An 18,481-nucleotide genomic window follows, 5' to 3' on the forward strand; every position below is an offset into this window, starting at 1 on the left:
GTGATTTAGAAAGTAGGAAGCAATTTCACAATATATACAAATATCAAGTGTTGTAGATCTGACACTAACATGTGTTGACTTTTTTTTAAGGTAGGAGGCAAGCCACAGATATTTAAAACAACAATGATATAGGAGGTTTTAATGATTGGAGTCTAATAACTACTCCCCTTACATTGTAGCACTTCTCATGGTCTTATAAGGAAATAGAAGCGATTTTTCCCAAACTTAGTCATGTTCCACTTTCCTGTATTTTGTTCTATGTATTACTCTAGAGAGAGCAAAATTAAACTAGTCAGATTTTCTTCTGATTGGTCAAGTTCACTAGCGCAGTGGTTCTTAAACTTTATCAAACATTAGAATCACTCTAATGTTAAAACAGATTCCTGGGGCCCTCCCAGAGTTTCTTTTCTGATTCGGCAGCTCTGGTGTTTCCAGTCAATTCTCAGATGATGTTGATGCTGTCGGTTGGACTTTGAGAACCACTACACTGCGGCTCCCAGGAAGGTCGATTTACAAGTGTGACCACCGTAATTGATGTTTATAAAAGCTAAGAACCACAAAAATAAAAACTACGCATGCACACAAAAGCGAAGCTGTCATGCAGGAGACCCTGCTCGCTGCGCCATTTGTCATGCAGGAGACCCTGCTCGCTGCGCCATTTGTCGTGCGGGACGGCCTGTGGGGTCTCTGCTCCCGCTCCCCATACAAGAACGCAGGATATGGTGAGGCCAAAAAGGAACACCCATGGAGCCATAGGTAGGGGAGTCATACCACTTTATTCTCTCTGGCGGCACTATACTCTCACTGGAGGCTGGATACACACTGTCCGCAAACCGCCATCCACGCTTGCCAGCCCAGCCGCCATCTTCTTGCTAGCCCCATCCTTCTTCTCTCCTTCTCTCCTTCCTCTCCTTCTCTCTCCTAGCGTAGCCACAGCAGTTATATTGTGGCCAATGGCTCACTGGTTACAGCTGACGGCCAACTAGCCACAGCTGATGGCCATGCAATCACAGTTGGCCATTTACTACCTGAGCCAACACCTTTCTATGTGAGGCCGAGAGCCTGGAAACTACTTTTTTGGGGCTCTGCCCCCACAGAAGCTCTCTGGGAATCTACAGATGTTCCCATCTAGTCTGCATAGGTTTGCTTTACTTGTACTATGAAAATGTTGCTGCCATTTAAACACCTACGTAATTGGTCCAGCCAGATTCCGGCCATTTAATGTTCCATGAAAAGGGCAGACTCCGGTTGAGAAATATTAATATTAGCAATTGTCTGAGATATTTGAGCCGCCTTCACTTGAGAGGGAAAATGCCCCCGACACACACCTCAAAGGAAATGTCATTTATATCCCCAACGTAGAGCATCATTTTTGGGAATGTTTCCACAAATACGATAAACCTGCTTGGCACAAGACTCTGAGCTACCGAGGTCAGTGCCAGTTAAAAAGCAAAGAAACGAAAAAACCTGAGACTATTCAACGCAGCCTCAGTACCTGAATCAGGTTTCTGCTCTTCCTTGTCAGGAGGAAAAGAGGGGCGGGACCGAGAGCGCGGCGCCCACGTGACCTGGGAGAGCCGGGCTCAGCCAGGTCGCGCGATTCGCCGTCATATCAGCTTATGCTACCGGCCCCTGATTGGCTGGCGGCTCAGCACTCGTGGGTCTCGCTCCGCCTCCCAGGCAGTGCCCGCTAGCAGACCAACGGGGTTCACGAGCCTCGGCAGCTTGCGATCGGACCGCAGCTGCAACGGCGCGGGACCCTCTCAAGGTAGGATGGCCGGAGGGCAGGGAAGGAAACGGAATACGCCTGAGCTGGACGGGAGCGGAGAGAAAAGAGGGATGGAGAGAAACAGCAAAGATGGCACCCAGATGGGGAAGTTAAGGGTCTCTCTTTCTTTTCCATCCTTCTTCAGACGTTTAGTGAATGCCTGCTCGATGCCAGGCCCTGGGCAGGCGCCGGCGGTGTAAGGGTGAACCTGACCTGACGGTAGGACTTCTGCGCTGACCACTGGCAGAGACTGACGGGTAGGTAGGCTTCCTGAAAACACGGGCTGCAGGGCTGCGCTGGGCGCGTGCGGGACTCGCGGACTAGCGGGCGGCGGGCTGGGGCGAGGGGTTCTGGCCAGAGACGACTGGTTAGCGGCCTCTGCTCCGCTGGAGGAGACATTTCAGGCGCCGAGGAGGCCTGAATGAAAGACAGACACATGGATGTGCTGTGGAGAAAATATTTTTTGTTGGCTATTGTGGATCTCTGATCCAAGGGAACAGTAATGCTTTATTTACTTTGCGCCAGATTTCCTTCTGTTCTTGGAGGGATTTTTTAAATTAGTTTCAGGTGTACAAAACAATGTAATAGTTAGACATTTACACCCCTCACAAAGTGATAACCCCTCTCCCCAAATCTACTAACCCTCTGATATTGTATATAGCTGTTAGAATTCCATTGATTGTACTCCCTATGCTGTACTCCACATCCCATTACTATATATATATATATACACACACAGGGTGCCAAAAAAGTGTATACACATTTTAAGGAAAAAACTGTTAAAATTGTAACAGTCAATATATACTGGTAATAAAAGATGAATACAAGTCAGGTTTGACTTCTGCAATTACAAGAGGTGCTCAGAGTGGTTACCATTAGCGTCCAGACACTTCTGATTATGGTGAACTACTGCTCGCCCAATGTGTCCCACTTGCATACCCCCCCCGCCCCCCCCCCGCGTGTGTATTTAATTATAGTTGACATTCAATATTATTCAGGTGTATAGCACAGTGGTCAGACATCTACACAGCTTGTTTTTTAAGGGGCAAAGAAGTTAGTCTGATGAACTCATCTGTGACTTCTTGACCTTTGCAGTGCCAGCTGCAGTTACTGCAACAGTAATTTGGGTGGGGGAGGGGCAACAGTACTCAGGCAAGATAAAAATCTCATAGTCATCCTAGATTTCTCTCTCTTTCACATTTCAGTATCTAATCAGTTATTGAATTCTATGGTGTTTTTCACTTGCTAAATCTCCAATGAATGTATCTATTCTACCATCTTCTCTGGCTTAATCTACCATAGAAACAACCATACTAGTCTCCCTGCTTCTCATCAAAACTCCATATTCCTAATGGAATGGTTTTTATGAAATGTGGATCTGATTATACCTCTTTCCAACTCAAAAATCCTTAGTTTCTCCCAATTGTGTATGAAAGTCCAAATTCCTCAGCAGGGCATCAGATCCCTTCAGTCTAACACCACTTTCCTTTTACCAAGGTTCATCCTTGAAGATTTTTTTTCCCCTCTGGTTCACCCCATCACACTGTTTGGCACCCACCAACCACAGTGAGCCATGAATGTACCATGACCTTTCCATTCCTTTGCAGTTGTTATTGCTATTTGAAGTGGCTATCCCTAACCTTTTCTTTATGGTATGTTGTTCAAGGCCTCCCACTGTAAGCTGAGGTAGTTGTGTTGTCTTTTCTGATTTCATAGAATTTGCATATATACCTTTATTATAGAACGTGTCATACTAATGTAATTATTTGTTTCTGTAGTTGCTTTACCTTTAAGATGGATTTAGATTATGTCATTTTAATATACTCTTTACCTAGTGTAGTGCTTGATAATTGTTATTTGAATGAATGAACAATGTATGGTGAAGGATATATGTCAACATCTGGCATTTGGTATTAATTAAAATTTTTCTTTCTGTGACAAATTGAGAAAAAATACTTGAACTCATCACAAACAAGGGGCTAAACGGTAATAAATAAAGAGTTTCTTGAATTTGATTTTAAGAGACTAAAAACCCAGTGGGAAAATGATCAATGGACAAAAACAGATAATTCACAGAAAAAATATAAATTATTCTAATTATATGAAATGATGTTCAACCTCACTCATAGTAAGATAAATGTAAATTAAATATACACTGAGATATTTCTTTGCTATCAGACTGATGAATAGTCAAAAGTTTGAGATATTCTTTGTAAGTTTGTATGGAAATAGGCAGTATCCTACATTGCTATGGACTTGCAAAGTAGTACAGCTTCCATGAGGAGCAATTTAACAATGTTGACCAAAGTTACCAGTGCAGTTACTCCTTGACCTAGGCCCTCTGCTTATAGAAGTTTACCAAGTAGGGTCACTGTAGCATTGTTTGTAATAGCAAAAGGTTAGATTCTATCCAAATACCTATATGCAGGTTAAATAAACAGCAGTGAAGTCACATAAAGGAACATAAACCCACAGTCCTTTAGCCACAGTTTCAAAGTCTGGAAATCCCTGAAAACCAAAAGGTTTTTGTTTGTTTGTTTTTTAAAGTTTGGTATTCAAACTCATTTGATGACTAAAGCTTGATTCCAACTGGCTTAGGTGCCCGTTGTGTCTCGGTGCATCTACCAGATACCCCTGCCTCTGCTGTTTGTTCGTACTATTTTGTTACTTTGGGTTTAGTCGCACGTGATAATATAAAAAAATAGTTAAAGATAGCCCTTTGAATAACAATGAATGAAACATGCAGGATTAGTAATAGCACAGAACATGGGGCTATTCTAAGAGTTCGTGAGGCCTCATACTAAAGACAGCATGGAAACAACCACCGCATGTGTCTTAAAGACAGATTGCTGAAGTTTTACACTGGCAGTGAGGACCACAAACGGATGAAAAATAGGATACCATTAGGTGGGACAGAAAATGAAGATCCTAACCATGTTTAAATTAAGTGAATTTGACAACAAGGATGTAAATAAATCCCACTGATTGCTTTGTTGATCATGAAACAAGCTAGAATATATCATGAACTGCTGTTGAAGATGACTGTTAGTATCAAGAAGGAAGGATTCAGAAATTTAGGACACAGTGTGATGAAAAATATCTGAAAGGCGGATGAAAGTTATTCTGCTAAACATTACCTTGATGAATTTGCTAAGATAATATCTGTCGAAATCTGAGCGCTGAATAAATTTGCAGTGGTGATGAAATAGTTCTGTACTTGCTTTTCATTCCTAAAAAAACCGAAAACCGAAAAACAAAAAAAGTGACCACAGGAGAGAGATTTTAATACTAAGTAAAAATTGATGACTGTAGAAGGTGCCAATGTTCCAAACATAAAAAATTATTTTAGTTGGCAATGATTAGAAAAAGCTAGCATCTGCAGTTTTTGAATGAGTGACAAAATACCTGGGCATCTTTATGCAAAAAGTAACACTTATGCCGGTGGTACAAGCTCTAGGCAGGCTAGACTGGAAGACAGTGAAGATGTTTAATTATTCCTAGGTCGCTCTTTTGTGAATTCTCCTCAACTTTTTGTTAAAATAATGTGTTTAGCATTTATTCTCCCCCCACTGTAACTGGAATACAGCTTTTTTTCACCAAAGTCTGTTACACTCTGGGAAAAGCAAGTATACTGCCTGCAATAGTTAACAGAGGCATAGGAATAAAAACTTCCTATAAGCGTTCAGTCACAAAGATCTTGTTTTCAAAATTGCTAATGCTTGAAATGATATTGATCAATCAACATTAATTAGTGCTTAAAATTTTAGCTGCCAATGAGGTTTGAAAATTAACCTGCAGATAAACATGTTGAAACATTTTTTATCATCCGTGAGAAGATGATGCCTGACTTCATTAATTACACCATATATTTTCACAGCCAAAACTATAAATAAGTCAGGGAAGGCTGACCCTGAAGAAATGCTGAACACTGATCAGGATGCTTGTGTTATGCGTTTCTTTGGTTGGAAACTGCTGAAAGGTTGTTATACATACTTAAGCGTGAGGGCGGTCATAGCTACATTAATGATGATGACTACATGGCTACATTGTGAATACAAATGGAAAATTCCTTAAGGCATTTAGGGTAAGCAATTGCTTAGGCAGAAACATGTCAATTAGGCAGATGACAATGGCAGAAATCTTTTCAAAAGTCTATCTTGGGTAGTGCTGGCTTTATCATTTGAGTGTCCTGATCCTGGCCCATCATCAGTGTCTAATTCCAACCTGATGTATCATCTCTAAGATCCTTAAGCAACCAGATTTATGAATATTTATTACACGTATATGAACACATACATACACAGATATTTAACTTTGGTATGTATTTGAAAGTTTATTCAATATTTTCCTCTAAAAATAGAAGTAGTACAGTACTATTAGGTCTACACCAATTCTACTTTTTATTAGTTTGGTACTACACATATAATCATATAAATTATTAGTACATAAATGAACTGTACTAGTATTTACAGTGTATCCCATTTAATGTGAATATTCATACATTTTCTACACAAACATTTATGTGTTTAATATCACGGAGATGTTTTGAACTTTGAAAAATTTAGAAATTCTGAATTTCAAAATACATCTGAAACCAAATGTTTTATGAAAGAATGATAGACCTATACTATTAAAAAAGGAGGAGGTGTTGACGTCCAGAATAGCAGAGTAAGAACCTCTGAAAATCTGCTTCTGTATAAAAGCAACAAAATACGGACAAAAGTTGTCAAAATCAGCTTTTTTAGAACTCTAGAAATTAAATGTTTACCACAATCCTAGAAATGCTTATTCTAGAAAAGTAGCTGAACCTCAGCGACAAGAGTAAGCTTTGTGGCATTTTAACGTTCACTATTTCCATCCCCCTTTTCTCAGCTCTGTGGTAGCCTTGAAAACTAACAGCTTTGCAGCGACAGTAACTGAAAAACAGCAGCCTAGCAACCATGAAATGACAGGACAGGTTTGTAGTTCTCCAAAAAGCCCCAACCCAGAGAATTTTCATTATTTGACCCTTCTGGCAGTTCCCTGAAAAACTGTTCTCGGGCTTATCTTTATTTGACATGATTTGGAGCTTGCTTGGGGTAACTAGTTCTGTCCCCAGGGTTGAGACAATCAGTAGTGATTGTTTAACACCACTGCTATAGGAAGCAGTAGCTGTGTCAACAGGTGACAGTTGGCACTAACAAGAGCCTGACCAAAAAACGTAAAAGGAAACACTGAGGAATATCCATAGGAGGCTTTGAAAAGCTCTGACATTTTATTGAGAGTCTGGAATGATTCCCATGAAAAGGGCTGTGCACATACCTAAGAAAGATGGGAGAAGGCCCTGATCTCTCACTTCTGGCCGACCTTGCAGGTCTGTGCAAGCAGGAAATGAAGGCTAAATCAGAGTTGTAAACTGCCTACAGAAGCACATATGGCCCAACACACAGCACCTCAGCAAAGTCTGGGAGACTTATTGGTTTAAGGCATTTAAGGAAATCTGTCTAGTCATTTGTGAGCAGACTTCAGTAGGTGCGTACAAGGAATACAGGTGTTGTACAGTTAGTCTGGGAAAGTCACTTATACAACAATAGCAGCATGAAATCCTAAAGGAGACCCCTGGGGAATCAGATTTCCAGAGCTGCCACATTATATTATTTAAAATGTTCCATTTTCCATTTAAAAAAAATTATGAGACACACAAAGGAATAGGTAAGTGTGGCTTAAACACACACACAAAAAATCAGTCAATAGAAGCTATCTCTGAGAAAGCCAAGATACTGGATTTACTGGACAAAGACTTTAAAATCAGCTATTATAAAGAACACCATGTCTAAATAACTAAAAGAAAATATGAGAACAATTCCCCAACGGATAGAGAGTATATCAATAAAGTGATAGAATTATTATTATTTTTTTTTAAAAAGAACCAAATAAAAATTCAGGGGTTGAAAGTATAATTGAAGTTTAAAGTGAACCATCAGGCTTACCATAAGATTTGAGCTGACAGACCAAAGAATCCAAGAACTTGAAAATAGGTCAGTTGAGATTTATCGAGTCTGAGGAGCAGGAAGTAAGAATGAAGAAAAATGAACAGAGCCTCAGAGACATGGAAGAGACCATCAAGAATAACAACATAAGCATAATGGGAGTCCCACAATGAGAAGAGAAAGAAAAATGGGTAAAAAGGTTATTTTAAGAAATAGTAGCCCAAAATTCCTTAAAATGAATGACAAACATTAATCCACACATCCAAGAAGCTCTTGGAGGTGATGAAAATGTTCAAAAACTGGGTAGTGATGATGATTGCACAACTTTGCAAATATGCTGAAAACTCCTGAATCATACTCTAAAATGTTGAATTTTAGAGTACGTGAATTATATATCAATAAAGCTACGTATTTAATTAAAAACAGAAAAGGGGATGTTCTTTATATAATGATGGTAAGATCTCCAAGATACATTGTTAAGAGAAAAGAACGTCGTAGTGTTTGTAATATGTCACTTTTTGTAAAGAAGGAGGGAAATAAATATTTGTAGTTTGATCTTACATTTAAAAATATTGTAAGGATTCATAAGAAACTAATAAATATGATTACCCAGAGGGCTAGAAGTAAGATGATCATTGTGGTGTACAGAGACATGTTTGGAAGTGAGACTTCTCTCTGTATATCTTTTTATATCAATTATTTTTAAACTACGTATATACAGAGGGTGCCAAAAAAATGCATATACATTTTAAGAAAGGAAAAAACTGTATTAAAATTGTAATACTCAATTGATACTGATAACAAAAGATGAATACAAGTTGTGTATACATTTTTGGCACCCCCGGTATATGATATATAGTGATATATATTATATATATATATTATATATATAAATATATATAATATATATATAATATATATTATTTTTTTAAAGACTTTCTAAATCCCTGTTGGAATTTAGTGGGGAATCTAGTATGAGAAATAGTAAATAAGTAATTAAATATTTGAAAAATTTTATTTTCAGTTTTTCTTTCCATTTTAATTCATAAGTTAATGTTTATTTATGTGGCTCAATAAGTAGCAGATAAAGGCAATTTGAATACCTGGAACTTAAAGTGGGTAGTCAATTTCCAGACTGGTATTTTGTTGTTGTTGTTGTTGTTCAAAAGTTTCAATTATAAATGAGAGATGTTTTGGAGTATTGGACACATTTTCCTCTATAAACAGTGCAATGAAGAATGAAGGAGTAGATCATAAATGATAGATTCAATGGTCAGCTCACCAAAGCTGAACTATACAACAGGATCATGATTATAGAATAGACTTAAGTATTTGCTTAATTGACTGAAGTTTTTCAAAAGTTTAAGCATCTGGAACAGGAATAGGCAAACTTTGCCTTTAAAGAGCCTGATAATAAATATCTTAGGCTTTGTGGGCCATACTGTCTCAGTTGTAATGACTCCACCCTGTCTAGAGAAGCAGCCATAGATAATATATAAACATCTGGGCACAGCTGTGTTCCAGTAAAGCTTTTTTACAGAAACAGGCTCAGGATTTGGCCCATGGCCACAATTTGCCAGCCGCTGATCTAGAGTACTGCTTAGAAGGAGAGCAATAAATGTAGTCTAGTTCTTAACATCAAGAATATGTCTCTCTTTGTTCTGTCAATAAGAGTGGCCTTTTCTTTTGTCACAAGAACAGTTAGTCCCTGACTTCTATGCTTATAATGGCAATATAGAGATACCTTTTAAGGAGTTAATCTTAAGTTTCAGCACTGAAGCAAAAATCTTTGAAATATGAATTATTTTAGGAGAGAGAGGCTGCTGAAAGAGTAAACTATTTGCCTGAATACTTGTGCCCTGTGTTTCTTGTTTTTACTTACTTGCCATGTTACCCTAGCATATAGTAGAAAAGAACACTAAGATGGAATTAGATCTGGACTTATGTTAGACCTTAGAGAAAAAATTCCCGGCCTCAATTTCTCTGAGTTTTGGTGTCCTTGTGTATGATATGAAGAGATTGGCGTAGAGATGATATTTAAGATCCCTTCTAGGTCTAAAGATGGCATTTAGGGGATGCTGGTAGGAGTAGACTTGCACTACTTATGCTTAGTAAAGCAGGAACTTCATATATAATTTTTCTGAAAATTTTTTGCTTTGAAAAATGTCAAAGTGAGGGGCGGCCACATGGCTCAGTTGGTTAGAGCGGGAGCTCTGAATGACAGGGATGCCGGTTTAATTCCCACATGGGCCAGTGAGCTGCGCTCTCCACAACTAGATTGAAGACAATGAGCTGCTGCCGAATTTCCGGAGGGGCAGCCAGATGGCTCAGGTGGTTAGAGCACGAGCTCTCAACAACAAGGTTGCTGGTTCAAATGCCGCATGGGATGCTGCGCTACACCCCCTGCAACTAAAGATTGAAAACGGGAACTGAACTTGGAGCTGAGCTGCGCCATCCACAACTAGATTGAAGGACAACAATTTGGAGCTGATGGGCCCTGGAGAAACATACTGTTCCCCAATATTTCTCAATAAAATTTATTTAAATAAAATGTCAAAGTGAGTTAATAATTGTTGCACATGTTTATTCTTTAGGGGCTAAGATGGATCTTGTACTCAATGCTGCAGATTATTATTTTTTCACACCATACATATATCCAGCCACGTGGCCAGAGGATGACTTCTTCCGACAAACTATTAGTCTCCTGATTATAACAAATCTTGGTGCTTATATCCTTTATTTCTTCTTTGCAACACTGAACTATTATTTTGTCTTCGATCATTCATTAATGAAACATCCACAATTTTTAAAGGTAAGTGATTTTCTTACCTATTTTTTAACTACTGTTACAGTAAAATAACAATGTGATGAATTTGTGAGATTTTCAGTTTAAACTGGTTATAACCATTAAATAAAGTTTTTGAAACCATCCCTAAATGGGTTAGACACTTTTGGTAGGGCTAATCCCACTTCTCCTTCCCTTACTTTAAACAAATAAATGAATCCAAGTTTGTTTTTAAACCAAAAGCTTGGTATTTTGCTTGTTACATAAATAAGAATTTCTTTGCTAATAGTGATAAATGAATAAATGCACACATTTGTGTAGTTATCTTATGTTTGACTTTCATCAACTGAAATATGTTTTTACTATGTATATTTTTCTTTGAGTAGATAGAGGATTCAAACTCAATAGTTTTAGATTTGTTTACAATCATTTTTCTATTTCAGTTATTTGAATTTGTCAAATACAAGTCTCCAAGGACTGGGGGAAACAAATAGAGAGGGATAGGGGTGGAAGTTAATTATGACACAAATGAATACAAATTTTGTGGGAAAGAGAAAAAGTTTGAGAATTTAAAGTATTTAATGTTTTTTTGCTCAGTACAAAAGGAATGTTTTTCTTACACACCCATTCCTACATACTAACATTTTAATCGAAACAATTTGCAGGTAAGCTCCTTCATATAAAAGAGATTTAAAAAATCCAATCTAAAACAATTTTATTCTAGTTTTGCTTAATGTAGATTTTGTGATTTTTAAGTGGTGGAAATTTTGTTTTCAGAATCAAGTCTATCGAGAAATTGTGTTTACTGTCCAGGCATTACCGTGGATAAGTATTCCCACTGTTTCATTGTTCATGCTCGAGTTGAGAGGTTACAGCAAATTATATGATGACATAGGAGAGTTTCCAAGTGGTAAGTAAATAATGAGGATGTCAGGCACAGATTGGTATTTCTAAAGAAACAAATCTACTTCTTTTTTTAAAATAATGACAAATTGTTCCGTTGTTTTTTAATGTTCTGTTTTTATGCACATGTCTTACCACATGTATACATGTCTTTAAGTTTATCTATCAATTTTAAAGTCTTTTAGATGAAATTGTGCCTCGGGGAAGATCGATGTGATCAGATATAGACTTTCACATTCATTTCCTACTGTATTTCCCCGAAAATAAGACCTAATCGGAAAATAAGCCCTAGCATGATTTTTCAGGATGACATTCCCTGAACATAAGCCTTAATGCGTCTTTTGGACCAAAAATTAATTAAGGCCCGGTCTTATTTTCGGGGAAACACAGCATTATCTGTATTGAATTCAAACTTCTAAAAAAAAAAAAAAAACTTTAAGTAATACACGACAATTATAGAAAACCAGAAAATATATTTCTCTTAGCAATATATATGCCCATATTTTCATGTGTGTAAGTGTTGGCATTACGTAGTATATTGTAGTCTCTCATATATAGATAGCCATAGTTTATTTAAATGATCTCTGATTTTTAGACCTTTAGATTTTTCCTTTTTGTCTATTATAAACAGTCCTGCACTAACTAAACAAAATTTTTGTGAAATTCTGAAATTAGTTCATCCAGATACATTTCTAATATCTGGTATTACAAAGTAAGAATAATAGTTAACATTTATTAAATGTTAATAAGTACCAGCTACAGTTTTAAGCTATTCATGTATATCAGACCGTTTTATTCTACATCAGTTCTATGAGGTAGGGACGTTTATTATGCTCCTTTTATAGGTGAGTACATTAAGCATACAGAGAATTTCAGTAACTTGCCCAGGTTACTCCACAAATACATGGTGGATGTGGGACTGGAACCCAGGATTGCTGGCATCAGCACCCGTGCTTTCTAAGTAACAGTTTAGTTAGTTAAAGAAGGGAACAAAAATCACACACTAAGGTGATGAATTGAGTAGGCTTTGAAAAGTGGGTAGGATTGTAAGTGAAAATAAAAGGAGGAAGGGCGTTCTAAATATGTGCAATGGTATGAGTAAAGGTACAAAGTTAATACTTTCAAGATGTTGGGAGGACATCGAGTAAACCGGCCTGGTTACTCTAGGAACAGGTAAGGTTGGAAAGATCAAAGAGGGTTAGGTTATGGAGTAAATGTTCAGCTGAAGGTATTTAATGGAAAATAAAATTCTAAGCAGGGAGATAATATGTAAAGATATGTTTATGAAGGAAAATTATTAAATAGCATTATCCTCAGAGATTTAAATAATAAAGATACCTCAGGGATATTCTTTTTCTGTCTCATTAATATCTTAATAGTTTAATTAAGAAATATTTTAGATGGGACACTTCCAGTTTTTATATGAGAGACGTGAGGAAATGAACAGGTTCCAGAGAGTCAAGGGAGATTAATTTATAATGTGGTGAATCAGCCAAAACAGATAGTTTATAGTGTTTGAGTTTAGGATCGTATTTTGCATTTAGACGTATAAAAAGTAAATGCTGACTCTTGATTCTGTCATATCACTTCTAGGTTGGTTTCAACTCATTGTTAGTATTCTGTCCTTCCTGTTTTTCACTGACATGCTGATCTACTGGATTCACAGAGGCCTTCATCATAGGCTTGTATATAAGGTAAAGTCATTTGTAGGGGAAAGAAAAAATATATATACATTTTAGCAGTATATGTTTATAAATTCTGTTCTCTATTTCCAAGAATTTCCTCCAACTATATTAAATACTTACACAGCCATAGTCATAACACGTACCAGGTACATTTTGTTTGTGTTCTTTATGGGTTTGGAGGGTTTGTGTTAAAATTTTACTATTTGGCGGTAAAGAAGGAAGGCATTTTATAAAGTGATTTGGCTAATTTCAAAGGGATTTTTTAGTTAGGTCATTTCATACATGAATATGAAATACCAAGTTGAATGTTGCATGGGGTAAAATATGTGATGGTAATGGTGTTTTTTTTCTTATATAGCGCATACATAAACCTCATCATATCTGGAAGATTCCTACTCCATTTGCAAGTCATGCTTTTCACCCTGTGGATGGCTTCCTTCAAAGTCTGCCTTATCATATATACCCTTTTATCTTTCCATTACACAAGATGGTTTATTTAGGTTTGTACATCTTGGTCAATATCTGGACAATTTCTATTCATGATGGTGATTTTCGTGTCCCCCAAATCTTACAGCCATTTATTAATGGCTCAGCTCATCATACAGACCACCACATGTTCTTTGACTATAACTATGGACAGTATTTCACATTGTGGGATAGAATTGGAGGCTCGTTCAAAAATCCTTCCTCCTTTGAGGGGAAGGGACCACTAAATTATGTGAAGAAGATGACAGAAGAAAAGTGCAAAGACCATGCAGGAAATGGTTGTAAAAATGAAAAATTATTCAATGGTGAGTTTACAAAGACTGAGTAGATTATTGCCCAATTATTAAATATTAATATTTTTAATAAGGAAAAATAATCTACATACAGCCAAGAGACAGCGAGTAAATGATATCATTTGAAAATCAACATTGTGGGTACTGCTGAGGAATGATCGTAATGGTAGGTCAAGGTGAGCACCATGATTTTAACCTCATGCTTAAAATACTAGATGTTGGCCTAAGAAACAACTTGTGTCTTTCTATCCAGCAGCTTTGTAATTTGTGTAGTCTCAACAACCATTTCAAAAAGATAGAGAATAAAGTATTGAGGAAACTAGGTTATGCCCTTTCGTCTTAGTCTACCATATCCATTAAGAAAAATTCATTGTGCTTATTAATACCAAGACTAAGTACCATAACAAAGAAATACTAATATAAAGATGGTTCCTTGTTTCAGGAATGATTACATCTTCAGTATTGGTATGATTTGTTCAAGTGGAAACATCATTGTGGAAAAAAATACTGATATATTAGTGGCATTGTAAATGACCTGATACATAGCAGGAGTAATTAGATTATCACTTCCTATACATAGGAAGCTTATTCTCTGGGAACATTGTCAAATATTACATTTTCCTGATGAATGAGTAAATTGGAATTTTAAAAAATAATTGATACTACCACAATTTAATCCAGATCTGGGGTTATTTAACTACAGATTTTGATGGTTATTATATAAAACCATTATTTAATAAGTCTAAAAATATGTAAATCTGAACATATAGTAGTCTCCTCTTATTCATCGGAGATATATTCCAAGACCCCAGTCGATGCCTGAAATTGCAGATAGCTCCAAACACTATATATACTATATTTTTTCTATACATATATAGTTATGATAAAGTTTAATTTATAAATTAGGCACAGTAAGAGATTGATGACAATAACTAATTAACTGCTGTAGTTAAAACGGGAAGTTTGATGCCCAAATAATATATTTGACACTACTGATTTTTTAATTAAATTGATGCACTGCACTTTTGATGTTTCAATATTACAAACCTTTAATTTTCTATAAAAGGGAGTAATTGCCAAATATTTAGACCTAACACTGAAGATTAGTTTTGAAATACGTATTATTCTCCTGCTTCTCCCTTCACTTTACCCCACTTCCTCTGCAAAAAGATTTGACAAATATTTTTATAAAGAAATCTTGTTTGTTGTAACATAAATATATTGGAAAAAATGATTTGCAAAGACATTCTATAAACGATTTATATAAAATCAATAAAAGTTGATTATGTTATAAAGCTGTATCGGTTGAATATTGTAACAGCACAAAGTATTCTTTGTACAAATTTTATATTAATTCGAAACCACAAAAATGATGTGCGTTGTCAAAACTGTTTTAGAATGTCCCCAAATGCTCAATGTCAAGAGGGAGAAAGAGAGAAGGAAGGTATCACTTTCTTTTTATGTTTCATATTTTTATTAGATTTGAATGTTTTAGCAGGAGACCAGTCGTAAAACTTAATGCTTGGGATCCAGAAAAAAATGTTTTTGTTTTCTCTTTGAGTTACTGTTACAATATTTGTCTTACTTAAGTATGAGAATCTGGGAAATGTGTCTAATTGTGTAGCTGGGATGACAGTTTCTTGAACCATTAACCAATTTGCCATACCCACGTAATTTATTCCCCTCTTTTTGAGGTGTCCCATAAAATTATTGCAGAGATAAATGAACTCAAAACTATTTCAAGTTATCCACTCACTGGTTGTCTTTGTGTCTTTAATTCCATAACTCCAATTATGAGTGTTAAAGTTTCCTCTAGATTCTTCTTCCCGTGTAGCTAACAGAACAGAAAGGACATAACTGATGGAGACAGGGAAGCTTCCTCAAAGGTAATCAAACTAGTCTCCGCCCTGCTATACTTTTTCTTAAAATCTGGTCTTATTAAGCAGTATTATGTGAAACAGTCCTAACTTTTTTTTTTTTTTTTTTTTTTTTTTTTGTAGACTACCATCACATTCTCCTATTTGCCCTTAGAGGAGCTCAGAGAATATTCATGGAAGTGAAGATTTAAATTCCCCCCATAGGAATATCAAGTGAAAGACTTTTTTCAAACTTATAGGGTAGAAAGGGAAAATCAAGATTATATTTTGCACTTTTATGTTAGAAATTGGGAAATGGATGGAGGTGGTACAAAACCCAGAGACCTTTACTGAATCCTTGTCTTCCTCCCTGTGTCTGTCTCCCTGTTTCCCTTTGTCTGAATACTGTGAGTTCCTCTTTCTCATCACCCTGTATCATGTTTCTTTTCCCTCCCATCTTCAAGGAGTCAGAGACAGATTTGGGAGGGAATTATGAGTTCAGTGTTAGTAAATGGAGTTTATAGTGCAGGCAGGTTGTTTATATAGAGATGATATCTGGGAGGAAGATGGAAAGTAGGGAGACAAATCAGAACAAAGATATTTGGGATTAACTCAGAAGAAAAGTTTGAGGCCGTGAGATTCGTTGCCAAGGAGAGCATGAGAAAAGCTGTCCAAAGAAACAAACATAAGAGGAAAAGAACTTCCTTTCCTTGTCTTCCTAACTTCAAGCTCAAAACACTTGACTGGCAGTCTTATATCAGCATTTACTGCTTTCTTTCATCATTGTTATGTGTACCCTATTTATTCTAGATCCCAGATTCCTTCAAATTAAAAACCATGTGTGAATGAATTGTCATTGTATTAACCATGTGCCTTACAGAATGCTCACGATATGGTTGAGGTTTAATAAATACTTTGCTGAATGAATGACTGAAATGGAGGAAATGCCATTCTCTTCAATAAATATTTAATGAACTCCTACATGTCACACACTGCACTGGGTGCAAATATTTAATCCCAGACTCTTTTTTTTTTTTAAGGAAGCTACTTTTTCTTTTTTTTTAATTTTTAATTTTTACTGGGGGGGAACAGTGTGTTTCTCCAGGGCCTATCAGCTCCAAGTCATTGTCCTTCAATCTAGTTGTGAAGGACATAGCTCAGCTCCAAGTCCAGTGGCCGTTTTCAATCTTTTTATTTATTTATTTATTTATTTATTTATTTATTTATTTATTTATTTTAAAGTTTATTGGGGTGACAATTGTTAGTAAAATTACATAGATTTCAGATGTACAGTTCTATATTACATCATCTATAAATCCCATTGTGTGTTCACTACCCAGTCAGTTCTCCTTCCATCACCATATATTTGGTCCCCCTTACCCTCATCTCCCACCCCCCTCACCCCTTACCCTCTGGCCGTTTTCAATCTTTGGTTGCAGGGGGCACAGCCCACCATCCCATGCAGAAATTGAACCAGCAACCTTGTTGTTGGGAGCTTGTGCTCTAGAACCAACTGAACCATCCGGCTTCCCCCCAATCCCAGACTCTTGTTAAACACTGCTTTTTTAGCCAACAATTTGTTTCCCATTTATTCACTAGCTGACATTTGCTGTGTGCCTTGGGGCAGTCACAAAGAGAACTAAAGGACAAAGACAGTTCCTACATCAAGGATAGACTATTCTTTTTTTCTCACTCAAAGTCACACTGTCCACTGGAAACAAAACCTACCAGTACTCTGGATTCAGACCTCATGTGAATCAGTAATATGGGTACAGATTAGAGGGGTAAATGAATCTGGAGTAATATAACATAGTGTTCTGGATTACAAAAAAATCCTCACAATTGTTTGATTACACAAAGAAATGACAAATCTAGGAGGATATAATCTATAACTTTGGCTGAAATGTAATTCATCTCAGAGGAACTGTAGAAGCGAAGAGCTTTGGAATTAAACAATTTGAATACTGCACTTGGCAGGTTGCATGACCTTGGTCTCTCCATCTGTAAATTAATGAAAATACTACCTAACTAATAAGATTAAATAAATTAGAAACACAAATGTCAATGGAGGCTTTTATTCATGTAAACTGCTTGATACCTCTTTCTAGGGTCAATGAGTACTGTCATTATGCCTCGGGAAGACCCTAAGTAGAAATCAATCGCAGGGAGAAAAAAGCCTAGATACTTTCACCTTAAAATTGGAGGGTGAGAAACACGAGGTGAACTTGAGATAGTTCAATAATGTAAAACATTACATTATTTCCTGTAAGTTTTCTTTGTAAGAATTGAAAGATATCTAAATTATTTGTTGTTAAATAATTTGACTTGAAAAATGTGTTGCTATAAACCATAAAAGCAGTCTATAAGATTTTGAGGTAAAGAGTAAGAAACTTAGCTTCCCGGAAAAGAGAAATAAATTTAAGAAAGACAAGAAGGAAGTATTGTTTGAACCATATTGTCAATGAGCTTTACTGTCAAAGCAGGATTTGGGTATGGAAAGAAAAACACTTATAAATGCTTGTTTTAATTAATATTTGTTTTATTAAAATACATGTAAAACAGTTTTTCTTAAATCTCTAAGCTCAACTTGGAGATATTAAGATACAATTTGTATAAAAGTAAGAAATTTTCATTTCTTTGATTAACAACTCAAAATTGGTAAATCAAATTCTAAACATTTAACATTATTTACTTGATTAATCATTAATCACATTTTCTTAAACATTTGACAAGAGA

General features: G+C 36.4%; 1 protein-coding gene across 1 annotated transcript; it reads left to right on the top strand.

Annotated features, from left to right (window-relative positions):
- Nucleotides 1-1,624: 1,624 nt before the first annotated feature.
- On the top strand, nucleotides 1,625-16,672 carry SC5D (sterol-C5-desaturase). Its single transcript, XM_019719879.2, has 7 exons — nucleotides 1,625-1,768; nucleotides 1,914-2,025; nucleotides 10,332-10,549; nucleotides 11,300-11,432; nucleotides 13,019-13,119; nucleotides 13,469-15,775; nucleotides 15,890-16,672. Exons 3-6 carry the CDS (start codon nucleotides 10,340-10,342, stop codon nucleotides 13,922-13,924), a joined length of 900 nt encoding a protein of 299 aa, XP_019575438.1. The 5' UTR covers nucleotides 1,625-1,768; nucleotides 1,914-2,025; nucleotides 10,332-10,339; the 3' UTR covers nucleotides 13,925-15,775; nucleotides 15,890-16,672.
- The last annotated feature ends 1,809 nt before the right edge of the window (nucleotides 16,673-18,481 follow it).

The sequence above is a fragment of the Rhinolophus sinicus genome, linkage group LG16 (genome assembly GCF_036562045.2).
Source record: "Rhinolophus sinicus isolate RSC01 linkage group LG16, ASM3656204v1, whole genome shotgun sequence".
NCBI lineage: Eukaryota > Metazoa > Chordata > Mammalia > Chiroptera > Rhinolophidae > Rhinolophus > Rhinolophus sinicus.